The sequence below is a fragment of the Arachis hypogaea genome, chromosome 13, assembly GCF_003086295.3.
Source record: "Arachis hypogaea cultivar Tifrunner chromosome 13, arahy.Tifrunner.gnm2.J5K5, whole genome shotgun sequence".
Taxonomy (NCBI): domain Eukaryota; kingdom Viridiplantae; phylum Streptophyta; class Magnoliopsida; order Fabales; family Fabaceae; genus Arachis; species Arachis hypogaea.
The window spans coordinates 36,764,105-36,785,672 of NC_092048.1; the positions used below are offsets into that span (position 1 = coordinate 36,764,105).

General features: G+C 34.8%; 2 protein-coding genes across 38 annotated transcripts; one reads left to right on the top strand and one right to left on the bottom strand.

Moving 5' to 3' along the window:
• The first annotated feature begins 240 nt into the window (after nucleotides 1–240).
• On the top strand, nucleotides 241–3,846 carry LOC112738094 (WAT1-related protein At1g68170). Of its 4 annotated transcripts, none has more exons than XR_011869612.1 (8): nucleotides 241–603; nucleotides 734–826; nucleotides 1,039–1,080; nucleotides 1,336–1,366; nucleotides 1,706–1,763; nucleotides 2,908–3,065; nucleotides 3,151–3,318; nucleotides 3,468–3,696. XR_011869612.1 is itself a non-coding variant. In XM_072211740.1 (8 exons), exons 2-8 carry the CDS (start codon nucleotides 796–798, stop codon nucleotides 3,380–3,382), a joined length of 438 nt encoding a protein of 145 aa, XP_072067841.1. In that variant the 5' UTR covers nucleotides 241–603; nucleotides 734–795; the 3' UTR covers nucleotides 3,383–3,846. The 4 variants fall into 4 exon arrangements, 3 of the variants coding, with proteins under 3 accessions (XP_072067841.1, XP_072067842.1, XP_072067843.1); XM_072211740.1 differs by having other exon boundaries at nucleotides 3,151–3,264; nucleotides 3,379–3,846; XM_072211741.1 differs by lacking the exon at nucleotides 3,468–3,696 and adding an exon at nucleotides 3,379–3,458 and having other exon boundaries at nucleotides 3,151–3,289.
• A 7,450-nt stretch (nucleotides 3,847–11,296) lies between these two features.
• Nucleotides 11,297–15,044, bottom strand: LOC112738095 (uncharacterized). 34 transcript variants are annotated; one of them, XM_072211767.1, is made up of 10 exons: nucleotides 14,598–15,044; nucleotides 14,255–14,311; nucleotides 14,090–14,170; nucleotides 13,786–13,809; nucleotides 13,540–13,667; nucleotides 13,303–13,444; nucleotides 12,887–13,192; nucleotides 12,536–12,579; nucleotides 12,047–12,196; nucleotides 11,297–11,559 (listed from the first exon to the last, which is right to left on the bottom strand). In XM_072211767.1, the coding sequence occupies exons 1-5, from the start codon at nucleotides 14,679–14,681 to the stop codon at nucleotides 13,647–13,649; spliced, it is 267 nt and encodes an 88-aa protein (XP_072067868.1). In that variant the 5' UTR covers nucleotides 14,682–15,044; the 3' UTR covers nucleotides 11,297–11,559; nucleotides 12,047–12,196; nucleotides 12,536–12,579; nucleotides 12,887–13,192; nucleotides 13,303–13,444; nucleotides 13,540–13,646. The 34 variants fall into 34 exon arrangements, with proteins under 34 accessions (XP_072067868.1, XP_072067870.1, XP_072067864.1 ...); XM_072211769.1 differs by lacking the exon at nucleotides 12,047–12,196; XM_072211763.1 differs by having other exon boundaries at nucleotides 12,536–13,192; nucleotides 13,540–13,673.
• Nucleotides 15,045–21,568: the final 6,524 nt, after the last annotated feature.

Sequence of the window (21,568 nt, forward strand, 5' to 3'; positions counted from 1 at the left end):
ATGGATACTTTGGACACGTTTGATCCCACATAAATACAGACAAATTTTACGAGGGAATTTTTTTCGAAAACAAAAAAAATGAATTAACATACACTACAGACAAACAAAAGAATCTGTCGTGGAAAATAATTACCAACAAAAAATTTGTCTGTATTTAAATAAACAAAAATATTGTGTTTTATTAAATTATTACAGACAAAAAATCTATCTATAATTTAAAATATTCTGTCGAAAATATTAAAATAAAAATTTGGCTTTACGAGCTCCTCCTCATTTCACATCTCTTCCCCACGCCTTCACACCCATCCCCTCCAATTGCTCTATCAGCGGCGCCTCTCAGCCTTGCACCGCCGTCGCACCTTGCCTCGTCGTCACACTGAACCTCCGTTGCACTGAACTTCCATTGCCCCAAAACTTTGTCACACCTCCTCCCGGCTCTTCTCTGTCTGCTGGTCGTGACATTCCTTTTCAAACCCTAATGTGCATTTTCCCGCCACTGTCTTCGTCACCTCCGTCTTCGTCGCCTCCGTCCTCATCCTCTTCACCTTCTCCTGTGTTCACTCTTTCTACCTTCCCGGTGTCGCCCCTCGAGATTTTCAAACCGTACGTCTTCCATTTCTCTATCTCTTTCTGAGATTCGTGCTCTCCTTTCCCTTATTCGAATTTATGCGCAACTTGTTTATTATTTCTCATTCAGTGCATGTTCTTTTTTTTTTGGAATCAAATTTCTTAGCAACTTGACACCGTTTCGTGTTGCTTGTTCACAACGAAGAGATTTTGAACCCATCGGTTCCCATGGCTCTGAGACTCTCTGGTATTCTCATGGGTAACGACTCTCTCCAATCCTCCATTTTCTTCAATTTTCTTTTCCAATTTCAGTTACTAGTAGTGAATATTAGATAGATTATGCAGCTCTAGTTTTTTATTGTTGCATTTTTTTTCAGTTTCTCTCGAATTTATGTTTCCAATTTCAGCTAGTCGAAATATATTAGATAGATTATGCATATCTATTTATTGATTGTGTTTTTCCATCGGAAGGAGAAGTGATTGTCTACGAGAGAAAAGTGAAGCTCCTTTATGGTAAGCTCTAAATCCTTCAAAGAAGTTCTATATCAGTGCATAACAATTTAGACTTGCTTTCTATTTTTTAACAGCATGTCATATGGTATTTGTAGCTTGAAATCTATATTAAGTCAGAATTGGATTGCTGTTTAAATTATTTCACTTTCCTCATAATTCATAAATGATCTCTGAATTATGATAATCTCAATATCAGTGTCTTGAATCTTGAATTATTGTCATCTTATGTTTTTTATTTTGTTAACACGACCTCAGGTTCGACATCAAAGACGATGAGAAAACACAGGTAAACGTATTTATAAATTATCTAGAGACCATATTCTTGAGATACGTAAGACTTGTCATAATTGGAGTAACTGGTAATTTAAAAGAAAAAGAAATATATAGTGGGAAATTATATTTTGGTTCGAGTATTTTTTTTCTTTTGGGTTGATTCTCGGGGTTTAAGTTGTTACTATTCATTTTGCTATGGCTTTGTTACTTCTGGTTGGCCGATTTTACAGATAGATTCAGCTGCAACTATCAAACTTGAAAATGTTGAAGACATTTGGAACTTGAGAGGAATATTAAACACTTCATTCGGAACTTGAGGTCATCGACTAACTTGTGTGCTTCTGTTATTGAGGTTGATGCAATGGCTCATGGAAAGATTGATGCTGAATATGTTGATGATTTTATATCAGGTTTGTATTGCAAAGTATTCATGTCACTGGTTTACATTCTCAGTTCTTGAGTAAATAAAGACAGACTACAATCTGTTTGCTCATTATTCTTCTTTGAGCTTTTGCATAGACTTGATATCATTCTAGATATTTGAATGCATTATAGTTGTATATTTGCTAGGCAGCCCGTACTTGCATTGAATAGTTTGTTTGGTGTCCTAAAATCCAGTATGTCGATTTTGTTAGGGGGCTAGTTGGTAGTTGTGTATTGCATGAACTTATTGAGTATGTGACTAGTCACTCACCTTTTTATTAGCAGAAATATCAAATTGTTTTTTTGTTGATGGACATTGCTTACTTCTTCTGTGTTGAAACATCTGGTGTAGGAAGCAAAATAACTAGTTGTTGAAAGGGTTTTCAAATTAGTCCTATTCTCTAGCTGGACGTGGCATGTCGAACCCTTGTTTAGTTAACTAGACCCTTTTACTTTTTTTCTGATATCAAGACCATTCACCAGAGTGCAGAGCCGGGATAAAGCTTGAACCGTTCTGTTTCTTGTCTGTAATCACTGTCTCCTCACATATGCTTTCCAATAGGAATCTAATCTTTCAATTCTAAAATTGTACATCAGTGTTAAATTGTTACTTATATCTTTCAATAAATTAATGTTATTAGAAAGTACAAGAATTTAAACCTCAATAAATCAGTGAAATAAAAATAGCCATATTATGGTGAAGCATGAAATGAAAGCAATATTGAAGAGAAAGAAGAAAGTACTGACAGGGAGTGAGTTTGCAGTGGAAGAGGCAAAATAAAAGGTGGTGTCCATCAAGAGATTATGATTATCACAATGCAAAGGCAACTTTTTGTTATGAATCATGTCCTCCTTCTTAGTATTCTCCATATATTGATTTATCATGATGCTCAACTTGCTCAGCTTCCTCAACACACATGGTGGCTGCTATAGTCATGGGCTACTTGCACTTGCATCTTCATTGTAGCTTGGTTGGACAAGAGGGATCTCAATCAATGGAAGCTTGGTTGGAATATCAGGCTTTTGGCTTCTGCTTATTCGATACATACATTATTGATACATCATATATTATATTGTATTATTACTCTTAACTTAGCTTCTTTTTAATTAATTGATTTGTTATTGGTTCAGGGAATTGTGGGGTCTAGAGTAGTATTTCTTATCATAGCATGGTGCATACAAATGAGAGGGTCACTATTTGTCTCCATTTTCAACCCTCTCATGCTTGTTCTTGTGCTTGTGGCTGTTGCGGCTTCTTTCATGTTAGATGAGCAATTGTATCTTAGAAGGTACATATATAATAGACTTTTGTATGTATGTTGTTTATTATTGGTTTTGGTATTAATATAGACATATGATTTGGTATATATGCAGTGTGATTGGAGTAGTACTGATAGTATGTGGACTATACATGGTTCTATGGGGAAAGAACAAAGAGATGAAAAAGATAACTCAATTGCTGCCATCTGAAATCATACAATTACAGCAGTAGGATCAACAACAGACTATACAAGTTGTGGTTAAGTTATTGCATGCTGGGGGGTATGATGATTTAATTATTGGAAATCATATAATTAAGATTCCATTGTATTTGTTTTTCAGGTAGAAAGGTGTTTCTGGAGACAAAGTACTTTTACTTTAATCTGAAAAAGCATGTGTTTAAAGACAATAACAAAAGGAAATTAAAACAGGAAAGGGCACCGGAAAAAGGTGGGGAAAAGGAATCAGGAGCTTGTGAATAACAACAAAGTCATTGGGTTCAAGACTAAGTTTGTTTTTTGGAGGAAGAAGAATCGCACTCAATTTCTTAAAACTAAGTGGATTATGTTTGAGTTCCGTATTTTTGTCCCCACCACAACTTTCAACCCCTCTCAGATAATTCATTTCTTTATCTCGGAATAGTTATCACAATTTATATAACCATGACTACTGTACGATGTTAGAAATGTAGAAATAGTAGACATAGTAACAATTCATTTAGTTGTTTAGATAGGAATAAGATACAAAACTTTTGTGTTCATTATTTAAAAGATAGAATCTAAATGCAAAATCAAAGATCATGTTGCCATATACGAATAATAATCAAATTTTTTCTTTTTTTTTTTGAATATTTTTGTGTGCTACATTATCTTATCTGAATAATTATTTTGGTATATATTTCATTAAATCATTATATGGTATTTTATAACATGTGGTTTTTGAAATAGATAATGTCATCATGGACTGGCTACAAAATATATCTGAAGAAGGATAAGAGGAGGAACAAGAAGGCAAAGTTTTCTTGTGAGGAAAGTAGTGATGAAAAAAAAAGAAAAAGAAAAAGAAAAAGCAAAAAGAGCAAGTGAAGTGAATTTTGCAGATGAGATAAGTGAAATTAACACAGGACCTCCTTCACCAACTTCATCTAATAAATCCTCTGTTACAAGTTAAATATTAGAGTAGCGAAAATTATTCAAATGAGTTAGGAAATTGAATAGGAGTTGCTTGGAGCATAAGTCTTCTAATTTACTAGTATGAGAAAAATCATTTAGAGCCCTTTGAATACTCATTAACAACTTTTAATTTACTCAATACACTATGTTGATGCATGGTTGTTACTTATTATTATAGTTGATGTATCAATACACTTTGTTTATGTTTTGAATTATATTGACTTGCTTGTTCATAGTACTTTTCTTTTAGTTTGATAATACGATGAACTTATTTAAATTTAAATTTATTTTGTATGAAATCAGGTTTATTTTACAACGAAAAAATCTAAAAAAAAATGTTGTTTTACCTTACTGATGGATTTACAGACAGAATTTTCGTCTGTATTCAGAGTTGGAAATGTTTTCCTAGGCTCCAATTACTGACGGAAAATCTGACGCTAGTTACCGACGAAAAATGTTAGAAAATTGGACAGTTTAAGCAAAATTGAAGTGACGATTACCAAGAGAAAATCTGTTGATAACGGAAAAAATCTGTTGGTAAATTACCGATAGAAAATCTGTCGAAAAATCTGACGATTTTTTAGCGAAAGGAGGACCATTACCGAGAAAAATCCTGTCGGTAATGGAAAATGATGGAAAACTTGTTTTAATTTCCTGCACACTACCAGCAACAATAATCAACCAATTGGAAGCAAATATTAAATTAATATTTTTAATAATGTTTGATTATCACAATTATTCAAGTTTTCCAAACTCATCAATCTCTCCCTTGATTACAAATATTATTAAAAATGAATTGAAAAGGATTAGGATTAGAGAACTCCCTTGAAGATTTGGCCGAATCCTCCCCCTTTCAATCGATGACATTGCTCCCCCTTAAGGTGTGCTTAATTATCCATCAACTTATGGAAGCAATACCTGTAAACATGCTTAAATAGTTCCAAAAAAAAATTTTATATTTTCAAAACATGGATCCTTAACAAGCCGAGCCATATTTTATAAAAAAAAAAAGACTTGTACTTGAGCAAACACTTTTATCAAATAATGATCAAGGCTCAAGTTCTAACACACTGCTCAAGGTAACATATTCAAAGCATCAAAAAAATGTTTCTTGCCAACAAATCATAGCAAGCAATAAAACACAGTGTTCAACCACAAAAACAGAGCATCAAAACATGGCATGAAACAATAATCAAATAGAGTAAAACATCTGATAGAAATATAGGGCTCAAAAACAGAGCACAAGAATTAGAGCACTAGCAGCCCCAATTCTATTTTTAATTCAGCCCCTTTTAATCTTAGAATTAGAGCATTGGCAGCCCTAATTCTATTTTCAATTCAGCCCATTTTTAATCTTTTTTCTCCTCCTTTTTGTCATCAAGGAGGGAACCTACAAAATAGATGAAACAACAATGCAATTCATAACATAAACACAAAAAAAGTATCAACGTGATTAAGTACAGTCGTCCTAAAATGAAACAGTTCAAGTGAAACTAAGTCCAAAAGCAACAAAATAAATATTGTCCAAGAGCATAAGCAGCAGTGAGCAAATATTTTAGGCATCAGAAAGATTGATATCAGAATCAAGATGATCGTCTTCTCCTTCAGAATGAGCCGTGTCCTTGCTAGTAGTCTCCAAGCTCTTAATTAGAAAATTTATCCTTTCACGGCATTTGGTCTAAGCCTTCTCATTTTCATAGGCTTGCTTTCGAGCCTCTTTATAGGACCTGACCATCATGCTGGACATATTGGAGAACTCATTCAGAACATTCTTGATAGTTTCAGAAAACCGAGAAGATTCAGGAGGAAGACTTCCACTTTCGCTATCAGAAATCATTGATGCCGTTGAACTCTTGCCCCTTTTTTTCTTTTACAGAATCGGGAACTCTTCCGCCTTTGATTGTGGAGACCCTATTCTCAACTAGCTCATTGCTGAGATCCACATTAAAATGCTCAAAGATGCATGTCAGGAACATACTATATGGCAGATTAGATTTCTTATCACTACGTACACAGTCCCACATGTGTCTAATCATAAGATAAGCAAATGAAATAGATGCAGAATTTAGAATAGCAAACAGGACAAGGGTATCACAAATAGTAACCCTCTAGTAAGAACCACTTTGAGGCATCAAAACATAAGTGATGATTCGGTGTAGCAACGCTCACACAAGTCCGAGAGCCTTATGGGTTAGATTTGTGCCATCAAGAGCAGAAAAATTTTCACACACCCGAGTCAGAGCCACTTGATGAGAAACACCAGCATGGTTATCCCATTTACCAGACATATATGCCCTAGCCCCTTCATCTTGATACCCCAGAGCAGCACTTATGGTATCACGATTTAAAGTAAGATGAACTCTTTTGACATAAGAATGTAGTGCACCATCATGAAATATCATGTTAGCATAAAATTCACGTACCAAGTTTGGGTAAACAGGTTTTCGAATTTTGAAAATAGGAGACCATTTCAGATCATCAAAATATGTAGTGAAATCAATGTCCTTTTTAGAAAGATTTTCAAGATTAACCACATAAGAGGAACAGAGATGACGGTTTACCAATACTTGGGAGTGAAACTCAAAAGCTGCACAAGAGATAAAGCGGGAAGGATCAAAGTGGGAGTGGCTTTTACCATATTTATTTTTGAAGTCCAATGAATAAAGGTTTGGGGGTTCTCTGGTGTCATGAAGAATAGGGTTCTTTGCACGTTGAGTGGGGCTGACCATCCTGAAGGATGAGGGGTAGAACGCCGTGGTGGTGGAGATGGACGTGGAGATGGAAGTGGTGAGTCTTCTTCCTCTTCAGGTACTTGCTCCTTTCCCTTTGAACTTATCTTTGATGATGCTACTTCCTGCCTTGTTGAAGCACTTGCATGGATTCCTTTCCTTGCCATGGAGTCAGTGGGATGAGAAGAGGGTGAAGAGGACGAATGGGAATGAACGTGTATGTGTGTATGGGATTGTGGACCTTTGGATGATGGAGAATTTTTTGTTATGGGGGTTCAAGTGCTTCGGCGAGTGGCAAGTTTCTTCCTCATGATGAAGAGAGTGAAATAGAGAGGGAGAAGATGAAGAGAGGGCCGAAGAAAGTGGAAGGTGGAGAGAGGTTATACCATCATAAATGCTTAGTGGAGAGAATCTCATTTAAAGCTCTTAGCATTAATGAAAAACGGTTTTAACAAGGAATTTAAAAATAAAAAAAGTAACTGAAAAAACCTTTCCTTGAAAAGAGGGGGAAGATATGGGAAAAAGATTTGATTTGACAAAAACTCTCTTTTGAAAGATATGATGTGAAACCCTTTTAAAAAAACGAATTATTTAAAAATAATTTATTAAAAACATGATGCCAAAAAAATAATGAGCCAATATCATGGAATGGGCTCAAAGGTGGTTGAACGGGCTTGAGTCCAAAGTATCAGATTTCAGTCTCCCATTGTTTAATGACTTGTTCATCATGTGCCCAGATTTGTCTCCCTGCTGCGTACGAGACAAAAACAAACAGAGGCATGAAAATCATATTTTTTCAACAAAACTTAAGTCCATCATCCCCAAACTGTTTCTTAATGAACAAAATCTATCTTCACATATAGGTTTAGTGAAAATGTCAGCAAGTTGCTCTTCAGATTTTACAAATTGGATATCAATAGTACCTTTTTTCACATGTTCCCTAATAAAGTGATATCGAACCTCAATGTGCTTGGTTCTAGAGTGCAGTACAGGATTTTTTGAAATGTCTATTGTACTCATGTTATCATAAAATAGAGGTATACTATTGATTTTCAATTTTAATCTTCTAATTGAGTTTTTAACCAAATTAATTGTGAGCAACATGCAGCGGCAGATATATATTCAGCTTCAGCTGTGGATAGGGAAACAGTAGCTTGCTTCTTGCTTGACCATATGTTTAGTGAGCTTCCAAGGAAGCAACACATTCTGAAAGTGCTTCTCCTATCTACTCGGTCTCTCGCATAATCTGCATCACAAAACCCTACTGCAGAAAATTCATTAGATTTTGGATACCACAAGCCAAGATCACATGTGCCTTTAATGTATCTAATGATTCTTTTAATGGCCAAAAGATGGGATTCTTTTGGGTGAGATTGAAACCTTAAGCATACACCCACACTTTGAACAATATCCAGCATAGAGGATGTAAGATACATGAGGGATCCTATCATTCCTCTAAACTTTGTTTCATCCACATCTTTTCCATTTTCATCCTTGTCAAGTTTTGTGTTTGGATACATAGGAGTTCCCATTGACTTGGAATTTTCAAGACCAAATTTCTTGATTAACTCTTTGGCATATTTACCTTGGTGAATAAAAATACCACTAGGAGTTTGTTTAATTTGAAGACCAAGGAAGAAGGTTAATTCTCCCATTAAACTCATTTCAAACTCACTAGTCATAAGTTTTCCAAACCCTTCACACAAGGCTTCATTGGCCGAACTAAACACAATGTCATCCACATAAACTTGAACAAGTAAGATATCATCATTAGATTCTTTTATAAATAAAGTAGTATCGGTGGTTCTCTTTTGAAAATTATTTTCCAACAAAAAGGCACTAAGCCTTTTATACCAAGCTCTAGGAGCTTGCCTAAATCCATAAAGAGCCTTAGAGAGTTTAAAAGCATGATTTGGAAACTCTTTGCTTTTAAAACTGGGGGGTTGAGCCACAAATACTTTCCTATCTATAAAACCATTAAGAAATACACATTTGACATCCATTTGGAACATTTTAAAACCCTTGTGGGTAGTATAGGCAAGAAGCAACCTAATTGCTTCCATTCTTGCTATCGGGGCAAATGACTCATCAAAATTTATACCTTCCTCTTGATTGTAACCTTGGGCCATTAGTCTAGCCTTGTTACGAACAACACTACCATCCTCACCTAATTTATTTTTGAAAATCCATTTTGTACTGGTTACCTTTTTACCATTCGGATTTGGTACAAGAGTCCAAACCTCATTCTTTTCAAATTATGCTAGCTTTTCCTCCATGGCTTTAACCCATGAGGGGTCTTCAAGAGTTTGCTTCACATTGAGAGGTTCCAATTGGGACAAGAAGGCAACATTGCTTGGTTTTACTTGCTTCTTGCTTGAGGATCTAGTGGTTATGCCTTGGGAAGGATCACCAATGATGAATTCATGAGGGTAACCCTTCAAAAACTTCCATTCTCGTGGCCTTTGAGGAAAGGTTCTGCCTTGACGAGTTTCAGTAGACAACTCTATTCTGGATTCTCTGGCTTGTTCAGGAGACAAAACAGAAATGTCTCCTTCATTCTGAAGAGACATTTCTGGATAGACAGATTCAACAATTGGGACAGACTTGGGATTTTCTTGACTGGCTTGTTGATTCACATCAGTTTCAATACCTGCATCATCATCTAACACAGAACTTGGAATAGAGTTAGAATCACAAAAGGATACATGTATGGATTCCTCAATTGTTCTATACTCTTTGAGGTAAACCTTAAACGCTTTGCTAGTGGTGGAGTATCCAACAAACATTCCTTCATAAGATTTTGGATTAAACTTTCCAAGATTTTCTTTATTATTAAGCACAAAACATTTGCATCCAAAAATATGGAAGCACTTAAGATTAGGTGGGGTTCCTTTCCAAAGCTCATATGGAGTTTTCTTTAAACCTTTTCTAATGATGGTTCTATTAAGAATATAGCAAGCTGTGTTTACAGCTTCAGCCCACAAAAATTTTGGTACATCATTTTCACAAAGCATTGCCCTAGTCATTTCTTGAAGGCTTCTATTCCTTCTTTCAACTACCGCATTTTGTTGAGGAGTTCTAGGACATGAAAAGTTATGAGCAATACCAAAATCATCACAAAATTTTTCAAATCTTTTTCATTTTGAATCTTCTTACAAAGAGAGGAAAAAGCATGAAATGCATCATTCTTGTGAGTTAAGAAAAGAACCCAACCAAATCTAGAGTAATCATCCACCACTACTAAACCATAATGTTTACCTCCCAAACTTTGAGTTCTAGTTGGACCAAAAAGACCAATATACAACATTTCTAATGGCCTTTTAGTAGAAATTTCATCTTTTGGTTTAAAAGAAGATCTTACTTATTTGCCTAGTTGACAAGCATCACAAGTAATATCCTTATCAAATTTAATATTAGGAATTCCTCTAACCAAATTCTTTTTAACAATTTAGAAATTTGGTACATGCTTGCATGTCCCAATTTCTTATGCCAAAGCTATTTTTCAGATTTAAGAGAGGTAAAACAAGTTACTTTTTGATCCTTTAAATCCTTTGGAGTTAATCCATACACATTATTGCATCTTTTTGCTTCAAACAAGATATCACCGGATTTTTCACAAATAACCAAGCAATCCAATTTTTTAAAAATAACCAAATAACCAAGATCATACAATTGGCTAATGCTTACACTACAAGGTTTTTGTTTATTTGTGGCAGTTTTTTTCTTATTTGTGGAGGTTTATAACCCCCACCAAATGGTTTGTGGGGGTTTCTAAAATCCCCAAAATTTGAGGTGCCACGAGGTCTTTTGTGGGGGTTTTTAAAAACCTCCACAATCTATTCAGTAGAGGTTTTGTGTGTGTTTAATGGGGGGTTTTATATTGGACTTTTGTGACGATTTTAAATCACTTTTGTGGCAGTTTAAAACCCCCACAAATTATTTTTTAATTTAAAAAAAAATTATTTTGTGAGACTTTCAAACCTCCACAAATTCTGTAATTATTTATTTATTTTTAATTTCAAATCATTCATTAATCTCATCTAATTTACATACTTTTAAATTAAAAATTTATTTTTTAATATCAAAAATGATAAACACACTCAAATAGAAGTCTTAAACACCAATTTTGTTCAGAAACTCCATAAAATCACTACAAAACAAGATAATCCAATTAAATTAAATACACAACTGTAAACTTCAAAGTTAAGCCAATCCAATCAAAAACAGATTAACATAGCTTGCTACCCATAAATGAATCACAATTCTCATAAAAGATATAGAAAAAAAATCAAAAGGGTATTATGAGGTAAAGCTAATGATTTTCAAACTAAATTGAGTTAACTAGATTCAAAACGCATAGATTTCAAATGGAAATGAATATAAATCAAAGTTAATTTAATTCTGAACATGCATTCAAAACTCATAAAAAGTTAAAAACAAAATGATTAAATCTATTTAAATACAAATTAAAAATAATAAATCAAAATTTTACGCTATATATGGCCTGCAGCGAGGTTCATAGCCTATCCATCTCACACCAGCTTTGGCATATCCATTAGTTGACAGGACGAAGAATGAAGATCTTCTAATTGATGTCATATTTGTTGCCACATATAATGGAACTTGCATCAGAAAAATCTCAAATCAGAAATGAAAAAGAATACTAAACAAAATTAATGATAACACAAGATGAAACGAAGTCCTCTGCTTGCAGCAAATTTTAATAGCCACAGTTATTTCAACTCAATAAATAAATAACATAAAAATGATATAATTGGTGGATGCAGGATCAAAGCCTTCAAAGAGAGAGAGCTTAACAAAGAATAAGGGAAAGAAAAAAGAATCTCGTATTTTGTTTAGTTTAAAGTTTAAACAAAGAAAGAACTAAGTCAATCAAACAAATGAAATGCAACAAGACATTCCAGCTTGTATTTCTCTTTAAAAGAATAAGGAACACATATTACAAATTTATAATAATCCTATCACAACCCACATACAATGGACCATATATTTATATTTAGCCCTTATATTTATTATATATAGAAACTGGAACCCACTTAACTATTTCCAAGTTGAATTTCACATGTCAGAAAATGTTTGGATTAATACCTCCAGATTCTCTGTCATTTGAAAGTTGACTTTGTCATGGTGACAAATTCATCAAGGTGGCAGAGTTGAATAGTTTACATCTCCATAATCAAGTTTCACATAAAATGTCCAGTCTTACTAGAACTTGAATTTATCTTTGCCCCATGTTGACTGTAAATATTGTAGGACTTGGTGATTTCTTGTTCTGCATACTTTATTTATTTGAATGATAAACACTTAAATAGCAATGTTTTATATAAACCTATGACTCATGTTACAAAGGTATTAATATTATTTGCTTAAAGTGAAAGAAATTAAAAAACCAGGATCAGATTCCACTGCCTTAGCATTCAACCTCGGTACCTCATGCAGAGAAAACTATTGCTAAAAGTATCATAGCAAAGTCAATGGAATAAAATTCAAAGACCAGATAATTAAATTGCAACCTATACATATTTGATAAGTTTGAGTTTAGAGAATACAAATAAACAAGAGGTTTGAGCTACATACCAGAGTATTTGTTGGCACTCGGCACTGACATTTCCCAATTAAATCTACAAAAGCAAATCCTATAGTCCAATTAAAAATTTTCATTAGGAAATCAAATGGAAATCAACACAGATTTCAGTATGCTACAGGAATAAGGTACAATAAATATGACTATAAAGTAAACTAGTCTCAAAACTGGTTGTGGCATTTCTTAAGAGTTGCTCTTCAAAGCTGTCTGGTTTTCATCATTACGAAGTTGTTGGAATTCTCTGTGCTTGGCAGCTCTAAGGTCAAGAATGCTGGGAAGTATTGGTTTTATGGAGCCATGCAAGTACACCAGATGAAAGAAATCTTGAGAGAGAGAACCCATACATTTATTCGGTCTGCCACCCAGAAATTGGTAATTCCATGGTGCTTCTCTGAAAGCCCACCAAGAATAAATATCCTTGCTACGGACCTCGCTTTGTCTGTAGTTTCGGCCCATATCGTACTCAACGAAATATTGTAAACCAAGTTAAAATAGCAACCAAAAAGAACCAATGAAGAAAATAAAAAGGAGTGAGGAAACTTAAGGAAAGCAAGTGGGAATTTTATCTTACTTGACCACTCCCAAACCAAATTTCATCGGCTGCACGGGGAGCTAGTTGAACGGTAATATGATCTAGGACAGATTGTCGACTGCATGACATTAGTAGTTACAAATTAGAGAAACAATGAAAGGCTCTAAACACAATTCTGTAAAAGTACAATGTAATGCAGTTTAATTGATCTAAGCAAAGAATCCATACATGAGCATTCCTTCGTTAAATTTGATAGGATCCATCTTCACCCGCACATAACCCAATTCCCTACCAGCTCTGGGAGCAATTGTGACTTGCATCAAAAGCAACATAAAGCTAAAATGTCAATTGGTGGATGCAGGATCGAAGCCTTCAAAGAGAGAGAGCTTGTCAGCTTTGATTTTGGTATCACCATACTATCCATCACATGAAAAAAGAGGAAGAAATAATAGAGAAGAAGAGTACCTGTCTTCCATCCAAGACATGTGTTCGGATCGGAAGGCAACATGAACGACATTATTCTCTTCTTCCACGCTTGCATTGCCGCATTGTAGTGTAGTAATTCATCACAATCAAAGACTCCAAGTAAAAGACTGATACTTTATAGATTTAAAAAGTCATGATGCTTTCCAGAGTGCAAAACTGGGTCTTTAAGGTTGAAAATGATGGTAAGAGTTGGAATACAAATGAATAGAAATTAAAACCACTAACCTTATTGATGTTGGGAACTAATTCCTACAAATTAAAAATAATATTCTTTGTTATACTCTATTATAAAATAACAGAATTTTTTAGTTAAAAAATATAAGATCAATTATATATTCACTGCATATCACTGCCTGCATATCCACTCTACCATCCGAATTAAGTTTTCTTGAAAGGGAATGTCCCTATGAAGTACCAAACCAAGTGAAATAAATTTAATAAGCAGGGCAATTACAAATACACAGCTATAAACTGAAGCAACTTAATCCAATATTATTAATTTGATACTAAAGAAATAGTATATGAATACCTTGCAGTGAATGCCTTTGGAAACTCTGTGAGAAACTTTCCTTATAGAACTATCAGCCTCTTTGGCCACTTCAAATATCACCTAATATGTTGAAGATGCCATCAGAAAACTAACAATACACTAATTCACTTTAGAGAGTTATTTAACCAGATTCTAAATGTTCACCCCATCACTGCCGGTCCTCCTTGTCGTTGACGAAGTATAGTATGTTCCATTAGCAATCTATAGAAAACTCAATCAGAATCTTAACAAAATAACTAACAATCACTCCTAACATAAAAAAATTCACTAACTACTGGCATGATACAAAACAGCTTCAATTATCAATCCTGACTCATTTCCAAGACTCCTTATCAACGCAAATGAAAAACAATAAAAAATACAGAACAAGAGAGGGTACAGTAAGAAAGTTGCAACAGAACTAAGGAGGCAAAATAGACAAGAAATTTAGTGTTAACAAAGAAGAAATATCAGCAAATTAATAGGGAAGAAGAAGAAAAAGAAGTACCATCGGCAGTTTATAGGGGAAATTGGAGTGAGAGAAAGCAGCGTTGAAGAAGAAGCTCAGGAGTGAACAGATCTGCAAATGCATTATACTACAGCAACTACGGTGTCATCGATGGTAGAAACTGTGGCAGCAACGGCGGCGCAAACTGCGATGGCAACAGTGGCAGCAATGATAGATAGAGAGAACAGATCTGAAAACACGTTGATAGAAGATGTGGCTCAATCCAGAAGCTTTCTACTGCAATGGACACGGCCGAAGTGGTAACGGCACCTGCAGCGGAAACGGCAGCGAGAACGGCGGCAAGAATGGCATATGTAGAAAACTTAGGGTTTCATTCTCTCTCAGTGAACTCGGTGCCTCACATTTTGGGGAAAAAAAAGAGAAAATGATGTTTTATTCCAAAACTTTGAATTTTAATTAATTATGAGTGGAGGTTTTTTAAAATGAGGTTTTTTAAAAGCTCTTAAGTTCAGCTTTTAACCACTTATTTTCCTCAACAAGATCAACAGCATTTTCGGCTTCCCTTAATTTATCTTTAAGAAAACCATTTTCATCTTTTAGTATTTCTATTTGAGACTCAAGATCTTGGTTTTCATTTAAGAAACATTTAATCTTTTCAGAAAGATGATCAATCATAAGATGAAAGGCTTCAGTGGAGGGATCAAGAAATACTACCTGCTTTATGTGATCGGCCATGAGACAAGTTTGAGATTTAGTTTGTGATTCTTCATCTTCATCAGTGTCATTTTCCAAGTCTTCCCATGAAGCCATGAGTCCTTTCCTCTTTTCCTTTTTCGGTTTGTCCTCCTTCTTCAGTTTTGGACAATCAGACTTGAAGTGCCTAGTTTCCTTGCAGTTGTAGCAGATCACCTTGCTTAGGTCCCTCTTTGGTTTCCTTGAACTGCCTCTTTTGTTCCGTTCCTTCAGTTTCATCATTTTTCTGAATTTCTTAGCAAACAAAACAAAGTCATCATCAGATAAATTATCACTGGATTCATTATCCAAATGTTCAGTGACTGATTTGAGAGTAATTCCTTTCTTTTATGTATCTCTCTTTAAATAAGTGTTTTCAAAAGCAAGTAAATTTCCTCTCAGATCATCATATGTCATTTCATCAATACCACTACTCTCAGCTATTATTATAGCCTAGGTTTCCCACTCTTTAGTGAGACATCTCAATATTCTCCTCACAAGCACTGATTCAGGATGTCTGATTCCCATTGCATCCAAGCCATTGATAATAATATTGAATTTTTCAAATATTTCATCAATTGTTTCTGCTTCCTTCATTGAGAACATTTCTTAGTCTCTGTTCAGCATGTCTATTCTGAATCTTTTGACTTGGGTTGTGCCTTCATGAGTAACTTGAAGTTTGTCCCAGATTTCTTTTGCTGTTGTGCATCTTGATACCCGTCGGTATTCCTCGAAGCTGACTGATGAGCGGATAATTTATACGCTTTTTGGCATTATTTTTACATAGTTTTTAGTATGATTTTTAGTTAGTTTTTAGTATATTTTTATTAGTTTTTAAATAAAAATCACATTTCTGGACTTTACTATGAGTTTGTGTGTTTTTCTGTGATTTCAGGTAATTTTTGGCTGAAATTGAGGGACTTGAGCAAAAATCTGATTCAGAGGCTGAAGAAGGACTGCAGATGCTGTTGGATTCTGACCTCCCTGTACTCGAAGTAGATTTTCTGGAGCTACAGAAACCCAATTGGCGTGCTCTCAAATGCGCTGGAAAGTAGACATTTAGAGCGTTTCAGTAATATATAATAGTCCATACTTTTCTCGAGTTTAGACGACGCAAACTGGCATTAAACGCCAATTTCCTGCCTTATTCTGGAGTTAAACGCTAGAAACCGGTTGCAAATCAGAGTTAAACGCCAGAAACAGGCTACAACCTGGTGTTTAAGTCCAAAAAGAATCTCTACACATGAAAGCTTCAATGATCAGCCCAAGCACACACCAAGTGGGCCCGGAAGTGGATTTCTGCATCATTTACTTATCTCTGTAAACCCTAGTAACTAGTTTAGTATAAATAGGACTTTTTACTATTGTATTTACATCTTTGGAACATCTTTGGTTATTCTTTGACTAATTTTGGGGTTCTGAGATCACATTTAGGGGGCTGGCCATTCAGCCATGCTTGGACCTTGTTCTTATGTATTTTCAACAGTAGAGTTTCTACACACCATAGATTAAGGTGTGGAGCTCTGCTGTTCCTCATGAATTAATGCCAAGTACTATTGTTTTTCTATTCAACTCAAGCCTATTTCTTCTCTAAGATATTCATTCGCACACAAGAACATGATGAATGTGATGATTATGTGACGCTCATCACCATTCTCACTTATGAATGCGTGCCTGACAAACACTTCCGTTCTACATGAAAGCAAGCTTGAATGTATATCTCTTAGCCTCCTGATTTACGATCAGAGTCTTTGTAGTATAGGCTAGAATTATTGGCGGCCATTCTTGAGATCCGGAAAGTCTAAACCTTGTCTGTGGTATTCCGAGTAGGATCTGGGAAGGGATAGCTATGACGAGCTTCAAACTCGCGAGCGCTGGGTGTAGTGACAGACGCAAAAGGATCACTGGATCCTATTCCAGCATGATCGAGAACCAACAGATGATTAGCCATGCGGTGACAGCGCATTTGGACAATTTTCACTGAGAGGACGGTATATAGCCATTGACAACGGTGATGCCCAACATACAGCTTGCCATGGAAAGGAGTATGAGTGATTGGATGAAAGTAGTAGGAAAGCAGAGGTTCAGAAGGAACAAAAGCATCTCCATACGCTTATCTGTAACTCTCACCAATGAATTGTAAAGTATCTTTATCCTATTTTACATTTTAATTATATTTTAACTATCAATTCACCATAACCATTTGAATCCGCCTGACTGAGATTTGCAAGATGACCATAGCTTGCTTCAAGCCGACAATCTCCGTGGGATCGACCCTTACTCACGTAAGGTTTATTACTTGGACAACCCAGTGCACTTGCTGGTTAGTTGTGCGAAGTTGTGAAAAAGAACTAAGATTATGAACGTGCATATTAAGTTTTTGGCGCCGTTACCAAGGAATGAATAATCACGACTTCGTACACCAAGTTTTTGGCGCCGTTGCCGGGGATTGTTCGAGTTTGGACAACTGACGGTTCATCTTGTTGCTCAGATTATGTAATTTTATTTTAATTTTAAGCTTTTGTTTTTATTATTTTTAATTTCAAAAAAAAATTTTATTTCAAAAAAATAAATTATTCTGTGGCTTCAGAATTTTTAAGAATGAATTCTAGAGTTTCATGATGATCTGTTGAAGTCTGGCTAGATGTGAACCCATGTCTAATTTTTTGGACTGAAGTTTCAACTCATCATCACAAGAGCTTTTTGATTCTCATCAATTTAGCTATTGTATGCCTGATTTGTATGCTAAAGCTTGGCTGGCCATTGGCCATGTCTAGTGTTTTGGACCGGAGCTTTCACTGAAAGTTTGGCTGGCTAGTAAGCCATGTCTAATTCCTGGACCGGAGCTTTAGACTAACATTGCATGATTCCTGGAATTCTCATTAGAAATTTTGAAATCCTTATTTTCCATTTCAAAATAATTTTCGAAAAATACCAAAAAAAAAATTTACAAAATCATAAAAACCAAAAATATTTTGTGTTTCTTGTTTGAATCTAGTGTCAAGTTTTAAGTTTGGTGTCCATTGCATGTTTTGTAATTTTTTCTTAATTTTTGAAAATTCATCATATGTTCTTCATGATCTTCAAGTTGTTCTTGATTATCTTCTTTGTTTGATTTTTGCATTTTCTTGTTGTGCATCTTTTCTTGTTTCTCATATGCATTTTCAATTTGTTAGTGTCTCAACATTAAAAATTTTTAAGTTTGGTGTCTTGCATATTTTTCTTTTCTTAAAAATTTTCAAAAACATGTTCTTAATGTTCATCTTGACATTCAAAGCGTTCTTGATGTTCATCTTGACATTCAAAGTATTCTTGCATATTTTTCTTGTTTTGTTTCATAATTTTTATGTCTTGTGTCTTTTTTGTCTTTTTCTCTCTCCTCATTAAAAATTCAAAAAATAAAAAAATATCTTTCCTTTATTCTTCTCATAAATTTTCGAAAATTTGGTTTGATTTAGTCAAAGAGTTTTTAAATTTAATTGTTTCTTATGAGTCAAATCAAATTTTCAATTTAAAAATTCTATCCTTTTCAAATCTTTTTCAAAAATAAAATCTTTTTCAATTTTTCTTTCATAATTTCGAAAATTTCAAAATCTTTTTCTTATTTCCATTTCATATTTTTGAAATTAATGCTAACAATTAATGTGATTGATTCAAAAAATTTTTAAGTTTGTTACTTGCCCAGTAAGAAAGGTTCAATCTTTAAATTTTAAAATCATATCTTTTAGTTTCTTGTTAATCAAGTAATCAACTTTAATTTCAAAAATCAAATCTTTTTAATTTCCTTTTTAAATCTTTTTCAAAATGATTTTCAATCATATCTTTTTCAAAATCAATTTCAAATTCTTTTCTAACTTCTTATCTTTTCAAAATTGATTTTCAAATTTTTTTCAATTAACCACTTAACTTTTTGTTTGATTTTAAAAGTTTACTATTTCAATCATATCTTTTTCAAAACCACCTAACTAATTTTCTCACTCTAATTTTCGAAAACTCCTCCCCCTTTTTTTTCAAAATTTCTTTTAATTAACTAATTGTTTTAAATTTTAATTTAATTTTATTTCCCTTTTAAATTTTCGAATTTTTAATTAATATTTAAAAAATATTTTTATTTTATTTTAATTAATTTTTGAATTTTTCTCTTTTTCTTCTTCTATTCTTCTCTTTTTCTACTCACATAAAGGAATCTCTATACTGTGACATAGAGGATTCTATATTTTCTTTTCTGTTCTCTTCTTTTTCATATGAGCAGGAACAAGGATAAGAACATTCTTGTTGAAGCTGATCTTGAACCTGAAAGGACTCTGAAGAAGAAGCTAAGGGAAGCTAAAGCACAACTCTCTGGAGAAAATCTGACAGAAATTTTCGAAAAAGAAGGAGACATGGCCGAACCCAACAATAATGCAAGGAAGATGCTTGGTGACTTCACTGCACCAAATTCCAACTTACATGGAAGAAGCATCTCAATGCCTGCCATTGGAGCAAACAATTTTGAGCTAAAACCTCAATTAGTTTCTCTGATGCAACATAATTACAAGTTTCATGGACTTCCATCAGAAGATCCTTTTCAGTTCTTAACTGAATTCTTGCAGATCTGTGATATTGTTAAGACCAATGGGGTTGATCCCGAGGTCTACAGGCTTATGCTTTTCCCGTTTGTTGTAAGAGACAGAGCTAGAATATGGTTGGACTCTCAACCTAAAGATAGCCTGAACTCTTGGGATAAGCTGGTCACGGCTTTCTTAGCCAAGTTCTTTCCTTCTCAAAAGCTTAGCAAACTTAGCGTGGATGTTCAAACCTTCAAACATAAAGAAGGTGAATCCTTCTATGAAGCTTGGGAGAGATACAAGCAACTGACCAAAAAGTTTCCTTCTGACATGCTTTCAGAATGGACCATCCTGGATATATTCTATGATGGTCTGCCTGAATTATCTAAGATGTCATTGGACCATTCTGCAGGTGGATCTATTCACCTAAAAAAAATACCTGCAGAAGCTCAGGAACTCATTGACATGGTTGCAAATAACCAGTTCATGTACACTTTTGAAAGGAATCCTGTGAGTAATGGGACGCCTCAGAGGAAGGAAGTTCTTGAAATTGATACTCTGAATGCCATATTGGCTCAGAACAAAATATTGACTCAGCAAGTCAATATGATTTCTCAGAGTCTGAATGGATTGCAAGCTGCATCCAACAGTACTAGAGAAGCATCTTCTGAAGAAGAAGCTTATGATCCTGAGAACCCTACAATAGCAGAGGTAAATTACATGGGAGAACCCTATGGAAACACCTATAATTCCTCATGGGAAAATCATCCAAATTTCTCATGGAAGGATCAACAAAAGCCTCAACAAGGCTTTAATAATGGTGGAAGAAATAGGTTTAGCAATAACAAGCCTTTTCCATCATCCTCAAAGCAACAGACAGAGAATTCTGAGCAGAATCCATCTAGCTTAGCAAATATAGTCTCTGATCTATCTAAGGCCACTCTAAGTTTCATGAATGAAACAAGGTCCTCCATTAGAAATTTGGAGGCACAAGTGGGCCAGCTGAGTAAAAGAGTCACTGAAACTCCTCCTAGTACTCTCCCAAGCAATACAAAAGAGAATCCAAAAAGAGAGTGCAAGGCCATAACCTTACTTGGTGTGGCCGAACCCAGAGAGGAGGAGAAGGACGTGAATCCTAGTGAGGAAGACCTCCTGGGACGTTCACTGACCAATAAGGAGTTTCCCTTTGAGGAACCAAAGGAATCTGAGGCTCATCTAGAGACCATAGAGATTCCATTGAACCTCCTTTTACCATTCATGAGCTCTGATGACTATTCTTCCTCTAAAGAGGATGAAGACATCATTGAAGAGCAGGTTGCTAAATATCTAGGAGCCATCATGAAGTTGAATGCCAGTTTATTTGGTAATGGTACTTGGGAGGATGAACCCCCCTTGTTCACCAATGAACTAAGTGCATTGATAAGGCAGACATTGCCTCAGAAGAAACTGGATCCCGAAAAGTTCTTCATACCTTGTACCATAGGCACCATGACCTTTGAGAAGGCTCTGTGTGACCTTGGGTCAGGGAAAAACCTTATACCACTCTCTGTAATAGAGAAACTGGGAATCTATGAGGTACAAGCTACAAGAATCTCACTAGAGATGGCAAATAAATCAATGAAACAGGCTTATGGATTAGTAGAGGACTTGTTAGTAAAGGTTGAAGGCCTTTACATCCCTACTGATTTCATAATCCTAGACACTGGAAAGGATGAGGATGAATCCATCATC